The sequence below is a fragment of the Camellia sinensis genome, chromosome 8 (genome assembly GCF_055761805.1).
Source record: "Camellia sinensis isolate YWXY chromosome 8, ASM5576180v1, whole genome shotgun sequence".
NCBI classification, from domain to species: domain Eukaryota; kingdom Viridiplantae; phylum Streptophyta; class Magnoliopsida; order Ericales; family Theaceae; genus Camellia; species Camellia sinensis.
In genome coordinates, this window is record NC_138968.1 from 147,017,900 (window position 1) to 147,035,115 (window position 17,216).

General features: G+C 34.4%; 1 protein-coding gene across 3 annotated transcripts; it reads right to left on the reverse strand.

The window, feature by feature from the left end:
• Positions 1-466: 466 nt before the first annotated feature.
• Positions 467-16,661, reverse strand: LOC114324006 (uncharacterized). 3 transcript variants are annotated; one of them, XM_082883721.1, is made up of 6 exons: positions 15,828-16,661; positions 3,961-4,020; positions 2,770-2,883; positions 2,277-2,297; positions 1,301-1,800; positions 467-1,194 (listed from the first exon to the last, which is right to left on the reverse strand). In XM_082883721.1, exons 1-6 carry the CDS (start codon positions 16,354-16,356, stop codon positions 907-909), a joined length of 1,512 nt encoding a protein of 503 aa, XP_082739847.1. In that variant the 5' UTR covers positions 16,357-16,661; the 3' UTR covers positions 467-906. The 3 variants fall into 3 exon arrangements, with proteins under 3 accessions (XP_082739847.1, XP_082739846.1, XP_082739848.1); XM_082883720.1 differs by having other exon boundaries at positions 3,832-4,020; positions 15,828-16,660; XM_082883722.1 differs by lacking the exon at positions 3,961-4,020 and having other exon boundaries at positions 15,828-16,642.
• Between the last annotated feature and the right edge of the window lie 555 nt (positions 16,662-17,216).

Sequence of the window (17,216 nt, forward strand, 5' to 3'; positions counted from 1 at the left end):
CAGTTAGAAGGTGTTCGTGCCAAGAAACATATATAACATTGAATTAGTATAATGGAATATAGTCACACTTATTAGTTGCACAACACACAAAATTCAATACAACAACCACCGACTCAAAAAGGAAATACCAAACTAGGTACAGAGACAACTGTTAGAGATGTTGTAACCCACCTAAATCCGCTCAATCTGCTGATTCAAAATTGCCAAAGAAATTCAAACGACCCACCAAATTTACAGTTTCATGGTTCGTCCGTGGCTGATGAAACCCACCCGCCAAAGGTGGTTCGACAATTAAAAAATTAATATAAATAAAAATAAAGAAAAACCATTACCATTTATAACAAACTAGAGCTCGTGAACCATACACATTCCATATCTAAAGCATGCCAACAAGATCTATAGCAGTGCATTATTTGAATACAAAATTAACTGTATTCATAGCATGTCTTAGCAATACTTGAGAAACTCTCCTTCAACAGTCCTTTTCCAATACATATATCTGTCTCACACGTATAGTCACACTTAAATTGCACCCAAATACAAACATGATCTTAAAACAAGTACCAACCCAGCTGCAGACTTACATTTTCTGGCCTCTATAAGCAAGCGAATAACGAATTACATAGTACAAGTAATCATAGGTCAAGTATAATGCGTCCGTGTAAACAAGGGTCATAAATATACAAGCGAGCACCATCACTGCAAAATATGAATTTATGAAGGCACCCTCGATGATGAAGATTTGGAAGCATGCTGTGATTGAGAAGGCTGCAGCATAGAACAAGGACGTGATTGTACAAAGAAATTTCAACGGCAATGAAATGTAAAAATCATTACTATTGAATCGGGACACTTGTATTGAAAGCTGAGTTCCCAAACCCAATAAAGAAGCAACCAGACTTCCTCCTACATAAACCATGAACAACTGCAGATCCTCTCGTCCATTTTTTGCTTTTGTGAAAAAAATTGGCAGGCCCTTGTCTTGATCGAAACCACCAGGATAGTAAAAAGTGCTGCATAATTGACCGTGCCTATTAGAGTAGAAACAAGCATCAAGCAGCTATTAATATCTTTGACTACTTTCTCAGCTTTGTTTATCATGTCCTTGTGCTCTTCCTCAAATAGTTCTTTTGGTGTCTTACCCTCAATATTTCGATGATATATCAAATGTGGATGAGAGTCATTCTGTACACACTGTAGAAATTCAAAAATATCGAGTGAGAAGACAATATTATAAGGGAATTGATTTACCAATTTTTTTACCAACTACTCTCAAGTACACATGTGATTTGATATGTACCTTGAACCAAAACACATCCCACGACATTCGGTTCATAGGTCCAAAATGAGTTGCAAGAAAATGACCCTGCTTGCACTCATAGGCTGTAAGATGCAAGATGGTGTTCCCATGTTTATCAACATCGGCCATCATCCTGTCTGCGTGATTAACAGTCTTCTTCAAGTAGTCATAGAGAATTCTATCTTTCAACTGCGCTGCCATGTGCAGTATATTTCTTCCATTCTCATCAAATGTAGTTGCAACATTAGGGAATTTTTCAAGGATTTCCTCTACCATCTCATGGATGCCGTGCTTTGTTGCTAGGATAAGTGGGTCTACCACTCTATTCTTCTTATTCTGTGATGAAGTTTCTCCAAAGCAGCCCAATCCAGAAACAGGAAAATTTTTGCAATTTAGGTAATCACTCCAACCATTTTCTTCTTCTATCAGTCTTTTTGCTAGCTCTCTTGCAAACACATGCTTTTGCCTTGCATCATCAATTCGTTTAATCCAAGGAAAAACTTCATGAAAAAAAAAAAGAAGACAACAAACAAGAGTCAGAAGCATTAAAAAAAATTAATTACTTCATATTTAGTATAGTGATAAGCTAGGCATACTATCAATTTTCTCGTGAATTTTCTTCAATTTCCAGTTGGGACTGATGAAAAGAAGAAATAATAGAAAGCAAATTTGGCAATGGTTCATAATGTTGAGTAGCATAATTCTTGAGTACTGAAGACTAACTATCTAAATTTTGGAGTAAAGATATTTTGATATTTTTGCACTTGTGGCCGCAAGTCTAATACTATACCATCTTTATATTTTGTTTGTAACTCTTTCCTATAATAATAAAACCACAACCTTAATTTTAAAGAGAATAACATGAATCGTGAATTCTTGTGTGTACAAGTGACTTATGCAGCACCCAAAAATTTCAGATTTAACTGTATTCCAAAAACTGCGAACAACTGATAGTTGAAGAGTAGAGGCAACAAACCTCTAATGATCCTTCTGTACCCTGTAACAAAATACCAGTGTAGAATAATCAATAAGATGAAAGGGAAAGTTGACTTTTTATTTTTTTTTAGAGTAAAGATAATTGTATTCAATACAATTACTGAACACTTAACTTGCACAGGTCAATTCCACCATACACACACTCAAAAGAATAAAATTATATGCAGAAAAAATTACTTCTGCATTATTTTTTTCTCTATAAAATTTACTGCATAAAAATAAAGGCAATGTTTGGGAACTTGGTTTTTTTTTACTAAAAGACAAATTGGTTACAAAACCAAAAAAAAAACAAATCCAAACAAAATATCACATCAAACCCCAAAATCATTTCACTTTTTCTCCCACAAATATCACATCCAACCACAAAAAAACCCAACTATTTTACCAAACACAAATTTTTTTTTCTCCAATAATATCGTACAACTAAAAAATTTACAAAAAAACCCACTTCCCAAACACCCACAAAATAATACCTGACATTAATTTGGATAACAGAGTCCCTTCTGATTTGGAGATATCACGTGCACTACCACGCGGGTCCTCCACATCACCAACAATTTTCGAATCAATAACCATGGATGGAATACCTGCTCAACAACAAAAACAAATAACGTCATCAAAGATGTTCTTTCAATTCAAAATTTTATTAATTGTTGTAATCAATTTGAAATTCTGAACCGGTTACTAAAGTAACCATCCCTAGAATCATAGTGTTGAGATTCAGAACATAAGTATTTAGAAGTAGTCCATTAGACTTCTGTTTCACCATTAGTAGAAATAATTTAAGTATATACAACAAATAAAATAAACAAGAACACATGTATATTTTCAAAGACATTGAACCAAAATGTGTTACAGTAAGGATCAATTCTGGGTGAAATCATTTCATTATGATCTGATTGGATTTTCAGTTGATGATTTCATTAAAGTTATGCAGACTATATTTATATGACAATGCACTTGTCCATTGCTTAATTCTTTCCAAGTTCGTAACTATGTAAATAAAACTTGAACAACATTATAATTTTCTGACCCAAAAAAAATATGTATCATAACTTAAGAGGATATTAACTTTTACAGAAGGCTATAAGTGTCATTTTACATCCTCCGTAATCAGTTAACTTTTTTGTTATTGTAGAGGAGGTTAGTAATAGTATCATTATTTTGAAATTGTAAGACTTACTATGTTAGGTTTGGTTTTCAAAAAAAAAAAAAAAAAAAAATAGAAACTAGTTTGATGAAAACGAATACCAAAAGATATTTTGTCCCCCTACAAAAAAAAAATATATATATATACGAAAATACGTGTTTTTCATTTTTTCACCAAACTAGTTTAACTATTTTTTATTTTTTATTTATTTGAAATTTTCAAAAAACAGATTTTGAAAATGAAACCAAATAGAGCTATTAAATTTTCTCCAGACCTCAAGAATGATGAGTGTAATTTAACCTAAGTTTTATTATAAAATTGCAAGAAAGAAACTGGGAAGTAATAGAGATCCTATTGTTCATACTTCATACTGTATGGGACTTACAACTATAGACTAAAACTTCCAAAATCTGGTAGGGAATGCAAGGCATGGAGCCTAGATTTTTTAGCGTATATGATGATCCACTTCTAAAGGACAATGGTTTTGAGGCCAACAGATCTAAAGCTTTTATACCCTTTTCGTCACGTTTGTCAGCAAGTTTAGGGTATGATTCCAATATGTTCACAGCCAAACCTGGTTCACAAAATTCATATCAAAATAAAAATCATTAGCTTGTTCTAAAAATGGGGTGGACTTTACTCCACACAAAACGACCAAGATAGTAGTCACGTTATGCAGGCCTTGTCATATATGCTACATGTTCAATAAACCCAATTAAAAACTTTTAATTAGATTTTATACATTGGTTGCTCCGTAATGTGACCTAACAATAATAGGCATCAGAAATGTTATGTACTCAAATAAAATATTTAGAAAAATGTCAAGAATTTAAATCCATAGTGTAGATTTAAAATTGGTATGGTGTGAGATACATGCATAACGAATCTAATCGACACATTTCGAACTCTAAACAAGCATAAGGAACACTTTTTTATTTTTATTTTTATTTTTATTTTTTATTACTATTACCATCGCGCGTTGGGTCTGTACTCCCCTATAAGTCCTGAAAGGAATGGTAGACTAGAATTTCAGTCCCTTCTTTAAACATCTACAATGCCTAAATAGATACAAGCAGAGTGGAAATTGATAGGAATGATGAAACATATCTAGGATTGATCATAAAAATTAAGACTGAAAGTCACTCCACAAGAAGTAATCAACTATACGAAAGCATGTTGGTGTTGATTACCTCACTTGATTAGAAGAGCATCACTTACGGCATTGGCAAGGTTTCTACAAGCTAAAAGGCATTTAAAAGCTTATTGTTCTTGTAAAACAAAGTATAACGCAGCGGAATAAAAATTATGGTCATACCTTTAGAACAGAGTCCGAATTGAAGGATCTCGTGAGTAAATCACGTACTTCCTGAATCTGATCAGTCAACCCAGCAATGGAGTGATATTACAATAGTGAATATCACCCACACAAATCACAGTGCAAATGGCTTTGATCGTTGGTTTTTGGCAGAGAGTCAGTATGTGGGAAAAAACTCAAACATACGTTGTTTTTCTCTTAATCACCCATATCCCATATTATCAGATATATAATATCTTTATCTCATTTATCCATATCAGTTATATGAAATAATATAAGATATATCATCTATCCATATCAATTATATGATATATATATATATATATCCTGAGTGGTTATCCAAATAGGTTTGAATTTGAATTCAAAACCCATTTGGATAAGGTTCAAAAGATTCAAAGGGTCATGCCACATGGGCGCCCATTTCTAACATCTCCCACTCGCACATGAGTTGGCATGACACTGCCACATCTCTATCTCAATCTCCCCAAAAAATGAACAATCTCATACTAGCCACTGCACCATGCGACTGCTAAGAACACCTGCATGTGGGAGCTCTATACTGGAAACTCAAAATGAGCCAGCATAGAGACATCAACCCAAAAAGAACAGAAATAGTGCCTCATATACCCCAGACCCATCTAATTACACCGGTCCAAAAAAAAACATCTATAATCCCTCAAAAAGAGCATGTTTGACCCTCTCAATTCTTGCAATATATTCACACTCAATCCGCCTCTCATACAGAGCGATGTGAGTTGCCGGCAGTGAACATGCAACAGTGGTGCAATACTAGATAATCTTCCCTCTGCCCTCATGCCATTTAGTTTAGGATTGACCGCTTTCCCAGCAATGTCCCTTAAGGTCGAATCATACATGACCGCAGGCAACATGCCAAAGTAGCAGAACATCAACCCCTTACCTTATGACATAGTCAAAAGTCACAAAAGGGTACATAAATGAAAGTCATATCAATAATGACACGTAAGACTCACACGGTGAGGAAACAGGGATCCATTCTCTCACCTCATTACTCGGTCGCCAAGCACATATAGTATGAATACATGCTACGGTGGAGTAACTCTTCCATAAAGAGTGACATCATACTCAATACACTGTACAGATATTAGTCTAGTCACTTTCTAGCGCCTAACCCGAATTCTCTATTTGCTCGCCTTCCAGGCGCTAAATGAGATCTCGCATCTGGCTAATCATAACAGGCACAACATGGAAAGTGGGTACTAACACCCATGTTTGGTCCTTAACACGGCCTCAACTTGGTTGCTGACATCATCATCTGGCTCTCTTGGCTCCAAATAAAAATAAACCACTAGTCTCATCCTTGCTCGCTCCTAAGCGCCAAGGGCGATTGCTCGTGTGAGTGAGCCAATCTTGCCTGCTGACATCATCATCTGCTAATCATTATGACACAAACCATAATAGTGTCAATCATCCAATCATCTCAAAATAAGTGATCGATTTTAAAAAAAAAAATGACCACAGCTTGCGCAATTCTAGATTCCAAACATAAGCGTTATCAGCACCTCTTGCGATAAGTATATACAACGGAATCTACCATGTGTGTCTCACATGAAGTGATTTAAGATCACTACCTCTTACGCAATAACCTCTCTAAAGATATTTTGGTGACCAATTTGCGTTCATTCTTGATGCGCCCAACTAGCGCATTGAATCTTGCAAGGAGCAAATTAATATACTACTAGTAAAGCATTTTATCCACAATCTAATGAGCATGGTCAATGTCTAAACAACTCAGTTGACTATTTACTAAAGATAACACTTATCATGCCGAATACGCCCACATAGCGTACTTTAGGCTCCCACAACAAAGAAAAGATCAAGGAATATAGGTCATCTGTTTCTCCCAAAGACAATCCAAGGATTCACTCAATAGCTAAGGCTCTGGCTTTTACCGATAGGTAAGTCAATGGATTTGCAATTTTGCATCTAGAATCGTTCTAGGATATTCCTTATGTAAGTCATCGAAGACAAAACATGAATTCTCCCAAAACAGTCCCTAAGGATCGTACATCCGAGCATATAAATTACATCACCCATGTCCATCATATCTAAAACAGAGGACTGCCCACCCTAGGTGGCGACAACCTTATAAATTCTTGGCTCATAATAACTAAGTAAGGAAAAACTTCTTTTGGACCATTGATCATGCCTCAGTGGTCTTCATCGATCATCGTTGGCCTATCATGGCTTGACGATATCTAAGAACCACTATTTGGATAACTGTTTTAGGCTGTAAAAGATTTATTGGAACTAGCAACCTTTTTGCGCTCCTAACTTTTCACCATAAAAGCAGAAGGTAAATCCTTATGGATCTACTTATCCAATTCTCTAACGAGGAAGTTTGGTCACAATGTCCACAAAACAATGTTCTGAACTTATGTCAATCATAGCCTAAGTCGAAATAACCTCACTCCCCAGGAGGAAGTCTTCTCATGGTCTACACTTTCCTCAATGGTGCGACTTTTCAGTATCTAGCGAGCCTTATGCCTCAACAATGACTATCCAAATTACGCATAACTTTAGAACAGTTTCGCGTCATAATGGAAAGTCAACCAAATTATAAAAATGGTTAATCCTCAAAGACTTTGTCTTAAACTACGCAACATTAATCCACTTTCTAAAAACAGGGGACTAGAGCCTTTGGCATTATCCTAGGCTCTTTATCATCTTGCGGAGCAATCATGAATGTTTCCCTCTCAATCACCCAGTGATGACGTGAAAAATTTTCACATTCGCTACCATGCAACTAAGAATGTAGAGTATTCTTCTCTAATGGAGTAACCCATTAGTAGGCACATCGCTCCCACTGTCCCTAGGATATTGGAAATTTCTTTCCATTCCCAACTAGGCTACATAGAGCGCTATGCTTAGAATTCTCTATCTTATAGAGTTCCAAAAACTCTATTCACGTCACCATTACTAATAAAACTTTATGTGACTTAGTTACACTACCACAAAGCTGCTTACCTATATGCACATGACCCGGAGGGTTTGCATGACCGCATACAATAATGCACCACACGACCCTTTGTGTTTACAAGACAGCATACAATAATGCGCTATAGAACCCTAGGTCTTAACTTCGCAATTTTATGAGAAGTAAAATAAAGATAAGCTGCTTAACGGTTACAGATCACCCATAGATGGCTCTCTGCTAACCCATTACTCAAATGGAGTGTAAAATCTGATATGGAGGGCACTTAGTTAGGGATATAGGCAACAAACTAGTGCAATTCCCAATTGGGAAACATTTTGCGCCATAATCCACCTAACATTAACAATATTTAATTCCTTATCTCTACTACACCATTATGTTGTTGAGTACTAGGAATAATCAATTTTCTAAGCATCCATCTCTCTTCACAGAGTTTTCTAAAATAACTTAAATAGATACTCGTCACCTTGGTCAAAACTAAAGGCACGAAAGTTATTATCTAATTGATCTCAACCTTATATGTGCAATGTCAAAAATCATCTCAAAACTTTTGACTTATGGGAGGTCAAATAGTCTTGACTCAGATGCATATCGTAATCTATAAATGTGTCGAGATTGAGGCTTAGCTATCATACCCTTACACATATCTAGTCATAAATATCATAGTGGACTAAATGCACCAATACAAATGACCTTCTACGGCTTTCCTACTTCCTTGTGCGCAACCATTGCGAACGAAGTTACACATTCATATGAGAGCAGGATGTCACAAGCGAGTGGGCCCAAGAGGGCCTACTTAGTACATCCATGCATCTTCTCATTGATGTGATTAAGTATAATAAGCCACCGGTTCATGACCAATGTCATAAACTAATTCCAACCATCCTAATGTGTTCTCGAAGACAAGTTTTAAAAGTTTAGGCCCAACTAGGTAATAACTCACGACTAATTCATATTCACTAGATCATAAAAGGATGTCATGGAGATATCAAGTGCGCCTAAGTCACAAATTTAACTAGTAAGTGCTAATCCCCTGCACCTTCAAGTCAATTTTATTCTCCATATACTTTACTGCATCTAGTTGAAAGATGACGATACTCCTCTTGCCATATCTATTTCTCGCTTCATAGTTACTTGCAATTAATTCTACTATCCACAAGAAGGAGAGAATAAGCTATCAACTATGACAGCTCCTGAAGTAACTTAAGCGCGAATTAGGCTAAAGAGTCTAATTCAACACAATGCTCTTACAAGCCATGCGTCAAATTCTTAAAGTCATAACAACCTTGTCGGCCTTGACCTTTTCATTACTATGCTGCAACGTTTGCGCTTAGTGGTAAACATTATTCAAAACTTTAGCCTAGCTAAGGAATTATACAAAGAAGCACCTCCTCATGTCTCACACTCAAGTGTGGAAACAGTAAGTGTCCAGACTTAGACAAGTTGGCAATGTTAATAGATTTTGCAGCCACTAAGCGCTAATCTTTTCACATAGTGTTAATAGATTTTGCAGCTTCTGAGCGCTAATCTTTTCACATAGTGTTAATAGATTTTGCAGCTTTTAAGCGCTAATCTTTTCACTTAGTGTTAATAGATTTTGCAGCTTCTAAGCGCTAATATTTTAACTTCACGTGATATTTCAACGCACACTATTATAGTGCATGAAATTTTGCTCCATCCACTCCCAATAATTGGATAGAGAGCAAAACACTGCTCATACTGGCTACTCGTCTTACACTTAATGACTAATTTATTTAAGCTCGCAATGCTTGGATGACGTGACTCTTGAATGTTACTTCATCCAATGATGTAACATTATTTACAAGTCAAATTACAAAGTCAATCCGCGCAACTCAATAGTCAAGATCATATACAGATCTATTGAGAGCTTACTAATTTCATAACTCCAAAACTCGCCAACCAAAACTACGTAGCGTGCCGCTAACCATAGCGCACACATTAGTTTTATTATGCCAAACAAGACAACAAAACCACGGCGACTTTGAGTCATGTTTCCTTACTTTGGCTCAATTAAGGCTTGACCTAAAGTCTCCAAGACTTTTGCTCATCTAAAGAATGGGATTACATTGTTCACATTTGAGCATCTTTACTAAGTCTAGGTCAACCAAATTAACTTCCATAAGCTAAATTAATTTAGAGAGAAATTCGCATTGGGATTAATTTGATTAGCATAATATAATTTTACCACAAAAATCTAAATTAAATAGTAACAATATTACACAAGTCGCAAGATCGAAAATCCGCTATGCTCGTAATCATCTCTTCCGCCACAGGTGATAATTATCCAAAATTTAATTTAATTCATGTGCAAAATATTAGTTTTCGGGAGTAAATCTATAAAGATTTCTCTCAACCGAATAACCTCCCACTACTTATGGCATATACAAAGCATGATAAATTCCATACAATAGCATCTTAATGTAAATTTATAAATAACTCATGCTATATTCATTTAATAATGGAATTCAAATAAATAAATAAAAAACTAATCATACGTCTTTAATTGCAACATATTATAAACCCTAAAAAATATGTTGTATTTAATATAGAGATTATGCCATAATAAAAAGTACATCATTCTGAAAATTTCTGGAATTTTTTTGAAATTTTCTAGAATTTTAAATAACTAATAAACACACATTAAAATTAGAAATAAAAAAATCCAGAAACTGATAAACTAAAACAATATTTAGATTATGCCATAATTAAAATGTACATCATTCTGAAATTTTCTAGAAATTTTCTGAAATTTTCTGGATTTTAAATAACTAATAAACACACATTAAAATTAGAAATAAAAAATCCAGAAACTGATAAACTGAAACAATAATACCAGTAAATAGTAAAACTTTTTAGAAGTCTACAATAAAAATTTCAACCCCAGAAAATTATTTATGCAATACCAGAAGCATTTTAAAGCATAAAACATGAATTATTAACACAGAAAAAATATTTTTTATTTTTGTAAAATTTCAAAATTTTACAGAATATAGAAAAATTAATTCTGAGTCTAACAGTACTAACCACACATAAAACAAATCTATAATGAATTAATTATGACCATTTAACGCGATTCAAAATTAAAAACAAAACAAACAGTGTCTAATGCATCAGCAGCCAAGACAGCCAAGCCGGCAGAGGAAAAACGGCGCGGCTCAGCACGCGTGGCTCAGCCCATGGCTCAGCTCGCGGCTCGGAGCGGCTCAGCGCGCTGCTCGGAATGCGGCTACACGCGTGGCTTGGATCGCGGCCCGCGTGTGTGGCGCAGAGGGCGCGTGCGTGGACAGCGCGACTGACGAGCGCGTGACGACGCATGGAAGTGCGTCTGGCGCGTGGAGGCGCATGCAAGGGCGTGGCAACGCGTGGAGGAGCGTGGAAGCCTCCCACGGCGTCAAGTGGCACGTGAGGCCCACGCTCTGCCTTCCAGGGTGTTTTCTGGTTTGATTTTTGTACTGCCGGACTCCATTTTTCACAATAAAAATATTTATGGCATTAAAAATAATATTTAATGAACATAAAAATAAATACATCTTCCTCCTTTATTATATTCATGCATATATCATGTATATATATTTATATAAAAATATACACATATTTTAATGAATAAAAATAAGCACGAAAATACCCATATTAACTCTGATATCAATGTAAAACAAAGTATAACGCAGCGGAATAAAAATTATGGTCATACCTTTAGAACAGATTCTGAATTGAAGGATCTGGTGGGTAAATCACGTGCTTCCTGAATCTGATCAGTCAACCCAGCAATGGAGTGATATTACAATAGTGAATATCACCCACACAAATCACAGTACAAATGGCTTTGATCGTTGGTTTTTGGCAAAGAGTCAGTATGTGGGAAAAAACTCAAACATACGTTGTTTTTCTCTTAATCACCCATATCTCATATTATTAGATATATAATATGTTTATCTCATTTATCCATATCAGTTATATGAGATAATATAAGATATATCATCTATCCATATCAATTATATGATATATATATATATATATATATATATTCTGAGTGGTTATCCAAATAGGTTTGAATTTGAATTCAAAATCCATTTGAATAAGGTTCAAAAGATTCAAAGGATCATGCCACATAGATGCCTGTTTCTAACAATTCTTGTATTGTATGCCATGGGAACCAACACTCTACGACATCAATTAAATTTCCTTCTACAAAACTATTTAGAACTGTACGTAACTTTAGATTACCACCTCAATACAACTCATCAACAAATTTTATTATACTTGCAGAATAATGGCATAACCTTTGAAAACCATCTCATTTAAAATAAATGCAACATAGCCCATCAAATAATGTCCAACAATTTCGTCACATCAGAAGCACAATTCTGTCTTGGCTTATCTCCAAATTATTCATTTGTTTCCATCAATTTCCTATCCCTGCAAAAGACTCCAGTAAGTACATTATAACTAAGTCTAATAACATCTAATTTACACCTCTTCTCTGTCATCTCACTTTAAACAGCATATGTCGTATCAAAATCTTCATCCTGGCAAAACCCACATATCATTGCACAATAAAGTAACTATACTATAAGGATTATGCCCTTTTTCTAGCATTTCCTCTAAAGATCCAATAACATCTTCCTTGCAACTGACCTTGAAAAGTGCACTAATTGTAGGTATCAACATCTCATCTTCAAGCTTAACAACCAAACTCAAATCATTCACATTACATCAAGGTTCTAAATATCGGCCGGTACGTGCCGTTCCGGCCAGTTCGTACCGGAAAATTGAAGTGCCGAGTTGGATACTCACCGGTATACCGGTGAGAATGAATTTCACGTCCGCAGCGGCCGATTCCCGATATGTATCGGCCTGAATCCGAAACGTGAGCGATACAATTCTGATATGGTTCGGTACGACTGAATAAATGGAAAAAGAGGAGAAAAAAAGAAGAAGAGAGAATTAGGATGGATTTAGAAGAGAAGTATGTGAACCTGTTGAGAGATGGAGTGGTGAGCAATCTGGTAATCCTGGTAGAGGATGTACATACCCACAAATGATGCCGCTGCGGCGCCGGCGAAGAACGACGCCATTCTCACTCTCAGAACGTAACCCATCTCTCTCTCTCCCCCCCCTTCTTCACCTGGGCTATGCTCGAATCTGATCGATAATGCTTTTAACCAAACAGGCGCTAAGACGGAGGCTGCTTCTGTACTGTGTTGGCCAACTCTAGCCAGAAGGAGCGACGTCGTTTATGGTTACTAACCAATTTTTTTTTTTTATTATTATTATTATTTTTTTTTAGGGAAACTACCAATAATTGTACATTTCTATCAAGGATTATTAAAAATATATTTTAATAAAATTGTTACTAAAAATATTATTTTGTGATAATTATATATATATATATTGTTAAAAATTGATAATTAATGATTTTTTTATCATAATTTTTATAAATTATCGCTAAAACTTACCATTAGTAATTTTTTTGTGATGAATTTTTTAAACTGTCGCTGAAAATTAAAAATTAGTGCATTTTTGTTACGATTTTTTCAAACTGTTACTGAAATTTATAATTAGTGATAATTTTTATGACAATTTTTAAACCGTAACTGAAAATTAACAATTAGTAATTTTTTTAATAATATTTGATGAATAACATTATTAATTATCATAAGATTTATTGAATAATAAATTTACCTATTATAACTTACACATAGGCTACAAATTTTTTTTTCTTTTCCCTTTCTTTCTTTTTTTTCCATCCTAATTTTGATTAAAATGTGATAAATTAAGGCAAAAAAAGTCAAAAAAAAAATGCATAAAATTGAGTTTTAGAGGAATTGCTAATGATTTTTGAAATTTCACAGCCGTGACGCTCGATACCCGATACGTACCGGTCGATACTACCGATACCGATACTCTGCGATCGATACCGTTACGTTACCCGATACCGCGATTTAGAACTATGCGTTACATAGCCCTAAAAGCATTTGGTTTTACTTTAAAAACTCTCACCATATTGTCTTTTAACCAAACACCTACATGATCAAATTCTTCACTTGTACATTTCATCGAACACATTCCAATCACTACTCAAACAACCAGCATTGATACCTCTAAAATAAATAAATAAATAAATAATTGTCTTATTTTCGCAAATTGCCGACAAGATGATGACAGATCGTTCAAGATGTCGTTTGCTTTCCATGTGGTCACGTTTTGAAAATCGATTAAAAAGTGGTGAGTTTGTTAGCAAGTTGGATTGTAAGGATAAAACTAAAAACGTGATCAATTAATTTAGAGCCGCACTAATTAATTACCTATTAAGTCCAATCTATTAGGATAGTCCGTAAATCACCATTTTTTAGACTGCAACAATGCTAGGTAGTTCAAAATTTTATGGTTCAAATAGCTCAAATCACTTAAAACAACGTCGCTTTGACAGATTTTGACTATAAAACGACGTCGTTTTGACAGATTTGAGCCATTTGAGCCACAAAATTTTGAGTTACCAAACATTTTCCTTTAGACCGGTAGGTAGAAATTTCAAAATCCGAAAGTTTTGTTTGACAATTAATTTTTTTGCTAAAAAAAGTACAAAAAAAAAAATAAATTAAATAAGTCAATAAAATAAAATATTACATCTAAACTATAATCATATTTTTTTTTTTACAAAAATAAAAAAAAAATCAAACTTAACAAACTTTTAGTCTAAGCTCAAATAGTCAAATAATCAAAAAATCAACTAAAAAAACCGATTGCTAAACGACAACTAAATCTGAGTAAAGATATCAAAACAATCCCAACAACTAAAAATTTAAATTGTATATATATAAATACTAATTGTTAGATGATGTTAAAATAATGAGAAAATTGATAAAAAAAAATTCGCTCTACCAATTGTGTAAGGCATTAGGTTTATTTATTTATTTATTTTTTGGTGAAAGGTCCTCACATTCTAAAAAAGTTCACACTTTTTTTATTTTTTGTTATCAAAACAATCCCACACATTTTATTTCTGATTTTATTCCTTAATTATTATTATTAAGAAGAAAGTATGAGGAAATTAAATAACATCAAATCTTATTTTATTATTATTATTATTATTATTATTATCTAATCTTTCTCACTTTATCCATAAAAAGAAGAAGAAAGTAAAAGGAAACTTAAAAGAGAAAGGACAAAAAAAAAAAAAAAAAAAAACTAGTCTATTGCTAAGTTCCGCCATCATCACCAACATTAACAATAACAACAACAACAACAACACAAGAACTATTACAAAACTCAAATATAGAGAGAGATAAAGAGATATCAAACAAACATATATATCTATATCTATATCTATATCTATATATATATATATCAATGATGGTGATGAAGAGATCTAGATCCATAGCTCCGCCATGGTGACGATGGGAGTCTCGCTCATTTTGAAGAAAAAACCTAACCCACTCAGGCAATTGCTAAATTAAAAACACGTACTTCACCAAGAAAAGACGATCGACAGTCGAAATCGAAGACATCAAAACACCATTTGGAGAGAGGAGGTTGAAAACCCTAGAAGTGAGCTCGAAATCGACCGAGTCGATCCAGCTTGTGGGGGATTGAGGAGTCCGGTGAGGTGGCAACTCGATTGCACTGCACATGGCGGCAATCTGCTACGACGTTGTGGCGGTGAGAGGAAGAGAGAGAGAGATGGGAGGCGGGGGTAGGTAGGGTTGTAGTGATCGACAATGGAGTCGCAACGGCGCTCATCGGTCGTGTCAGAAAAGGCGACAACATTAGAGGAGGAGAGAGAGAGAGAGAGAGGGTATCGGTTTTGATTTTTTGGCAATGTATAATATATTATATATATAAAGAGAGAAAGATAGGCTATTTGATCATTGAACTTAAACTTGTTCTTATGAACAAACTAGTTCAGCGCCTGGAGCTCATATCAAACAAACTTTAAAATTAGAATTTTGGCTTGAGCGCTCTAAAATGATTCGGGTATCACGATCCCAAATATATATAAAGATTGTGGACTAACCTTGTGACTTTGAATTGAAGTTAAAAAATGAAAAAATGGATAGAGAAATTAACATACCATAATATTCTCCTTTCACAGCAGCATGAAGAACAGTGCAACCATCTCTTGTCCTCAATCCCATCAACCACTCATCATTACTTATTTGTGAAAAAAAATCAAAAACATCCCTATTGCCAAATGCAGCAGCAACATAAATGGGCGTCTCTCCCAACTCATTGCGCGCATTGATTAAATCTCCTTCCTTCTCCAGCATTGTTTCTGCCACATCCTTGTGACCAAACCGCGCAGCTTCATGCAAAGCAATTTCGCCATTTGCATTACATTTCTTAAGCTGTTCAGTGGTAAGTAAGCCATTCTTGTCAAGCATTTTAATGGCAGCTATGTTGCCGTGGATGGCAAGGAAATGGAGGATCGTGTTGCCACGTTGGTCGACGATCGGTATCGTGCCTTCATTTTCTCTCCAGAAGTTGCAGAGGATTTCGAGGGAATTTGGTTTCTTCTCTGATGCTGCTTTGTATGCATCAGAGAGACTCACCATTTTGAGAAATGTATAATTGAAATAATGTTGATGTACAAAAATGGCCATTTATGTGCATTTACTAAAGAGAAAGAGAATATAAGGCTTTTACCAAAGAAAAAGATGATTGTGATAAGACCAATTTTTCACTCACACGCAAAGAATTATTTGACATAATAATACTTATGCAGCTTTCAATCAAAAAATTAGTAGACTAATACTTGATTTTAAAAAATTAAAATTGATAGTGACAAAAGAAATTCTCACGGCCTCTTTCGATAATTCAAACCATTCATTTTGTCGAGCACTTCGTATATTTCATCCACACAAAAAAAATTAAGTCTCTTCGATAACTGCAACTTGTTTAATTTATTATTTTTGTCATAAAAAAAAATATGATTCATTTTTTAAACACACAATTGTCGTCCATTTTTGTAGTGAAAAACATTATAAATTGAACAAGTTACAGTTATCGGATCGATCTCATTTTTTTTGTAAACGAAATACATAAAGTGTCCAATAGAATAAACAGTTCGAATCATTGAAATGGAGCCCGTGATGAGCCCCACGGATCCAAAAACAACTCCATCCAGTTCAGATTTTGGACTTCTCCTATTAAAAAATCATACATGACTAATAAATAATTAAGTTCATCACATAAGACTAACCGGTTATTTTATCCTTATTTGTATATGAAATTTTTAATTTTTACACTAACCTTGTTTGATGTTTGAAAAAAATATGTCAAACTTTATAGGTTTGACATATATTGGATTACTATAAGATTTTAATTATGAGAACACTTAATTTCCTTTTAATTAGTATTTTACTAGTTATATGAATAAAAAAAATAATGTTTGCATACTTATTTTATACTAAAATATATATTTACATTGATTCTGATCTCTTCAACCTTACTAAAAGAGACA

Excerpts from the sequence above, each read along its gene's own strand:
- LOC114324006 (XM_082883720.1), bottom strand. The coding sequence starts at position 16,356 with ATGGCCATTTTTGTACATCAACATTATTTCAATTATACATTTCTCAAA. Across the intron at positions 2,884-3,831 it reads GGAAGTTTTAGTCTATAGTT|GTATTCCATCCATGGTTATT; the intron begins GTAAGTCCCATA and ends GTTGTTGAGCAG. Across the intron at positions 1,195-1,300 it reads GGGATGTGTTTTGGTTCAAG|TGTGTACAGAATGACTCTCA; the intron begins GTACATATCAAA and ends GAATTTCTACAG.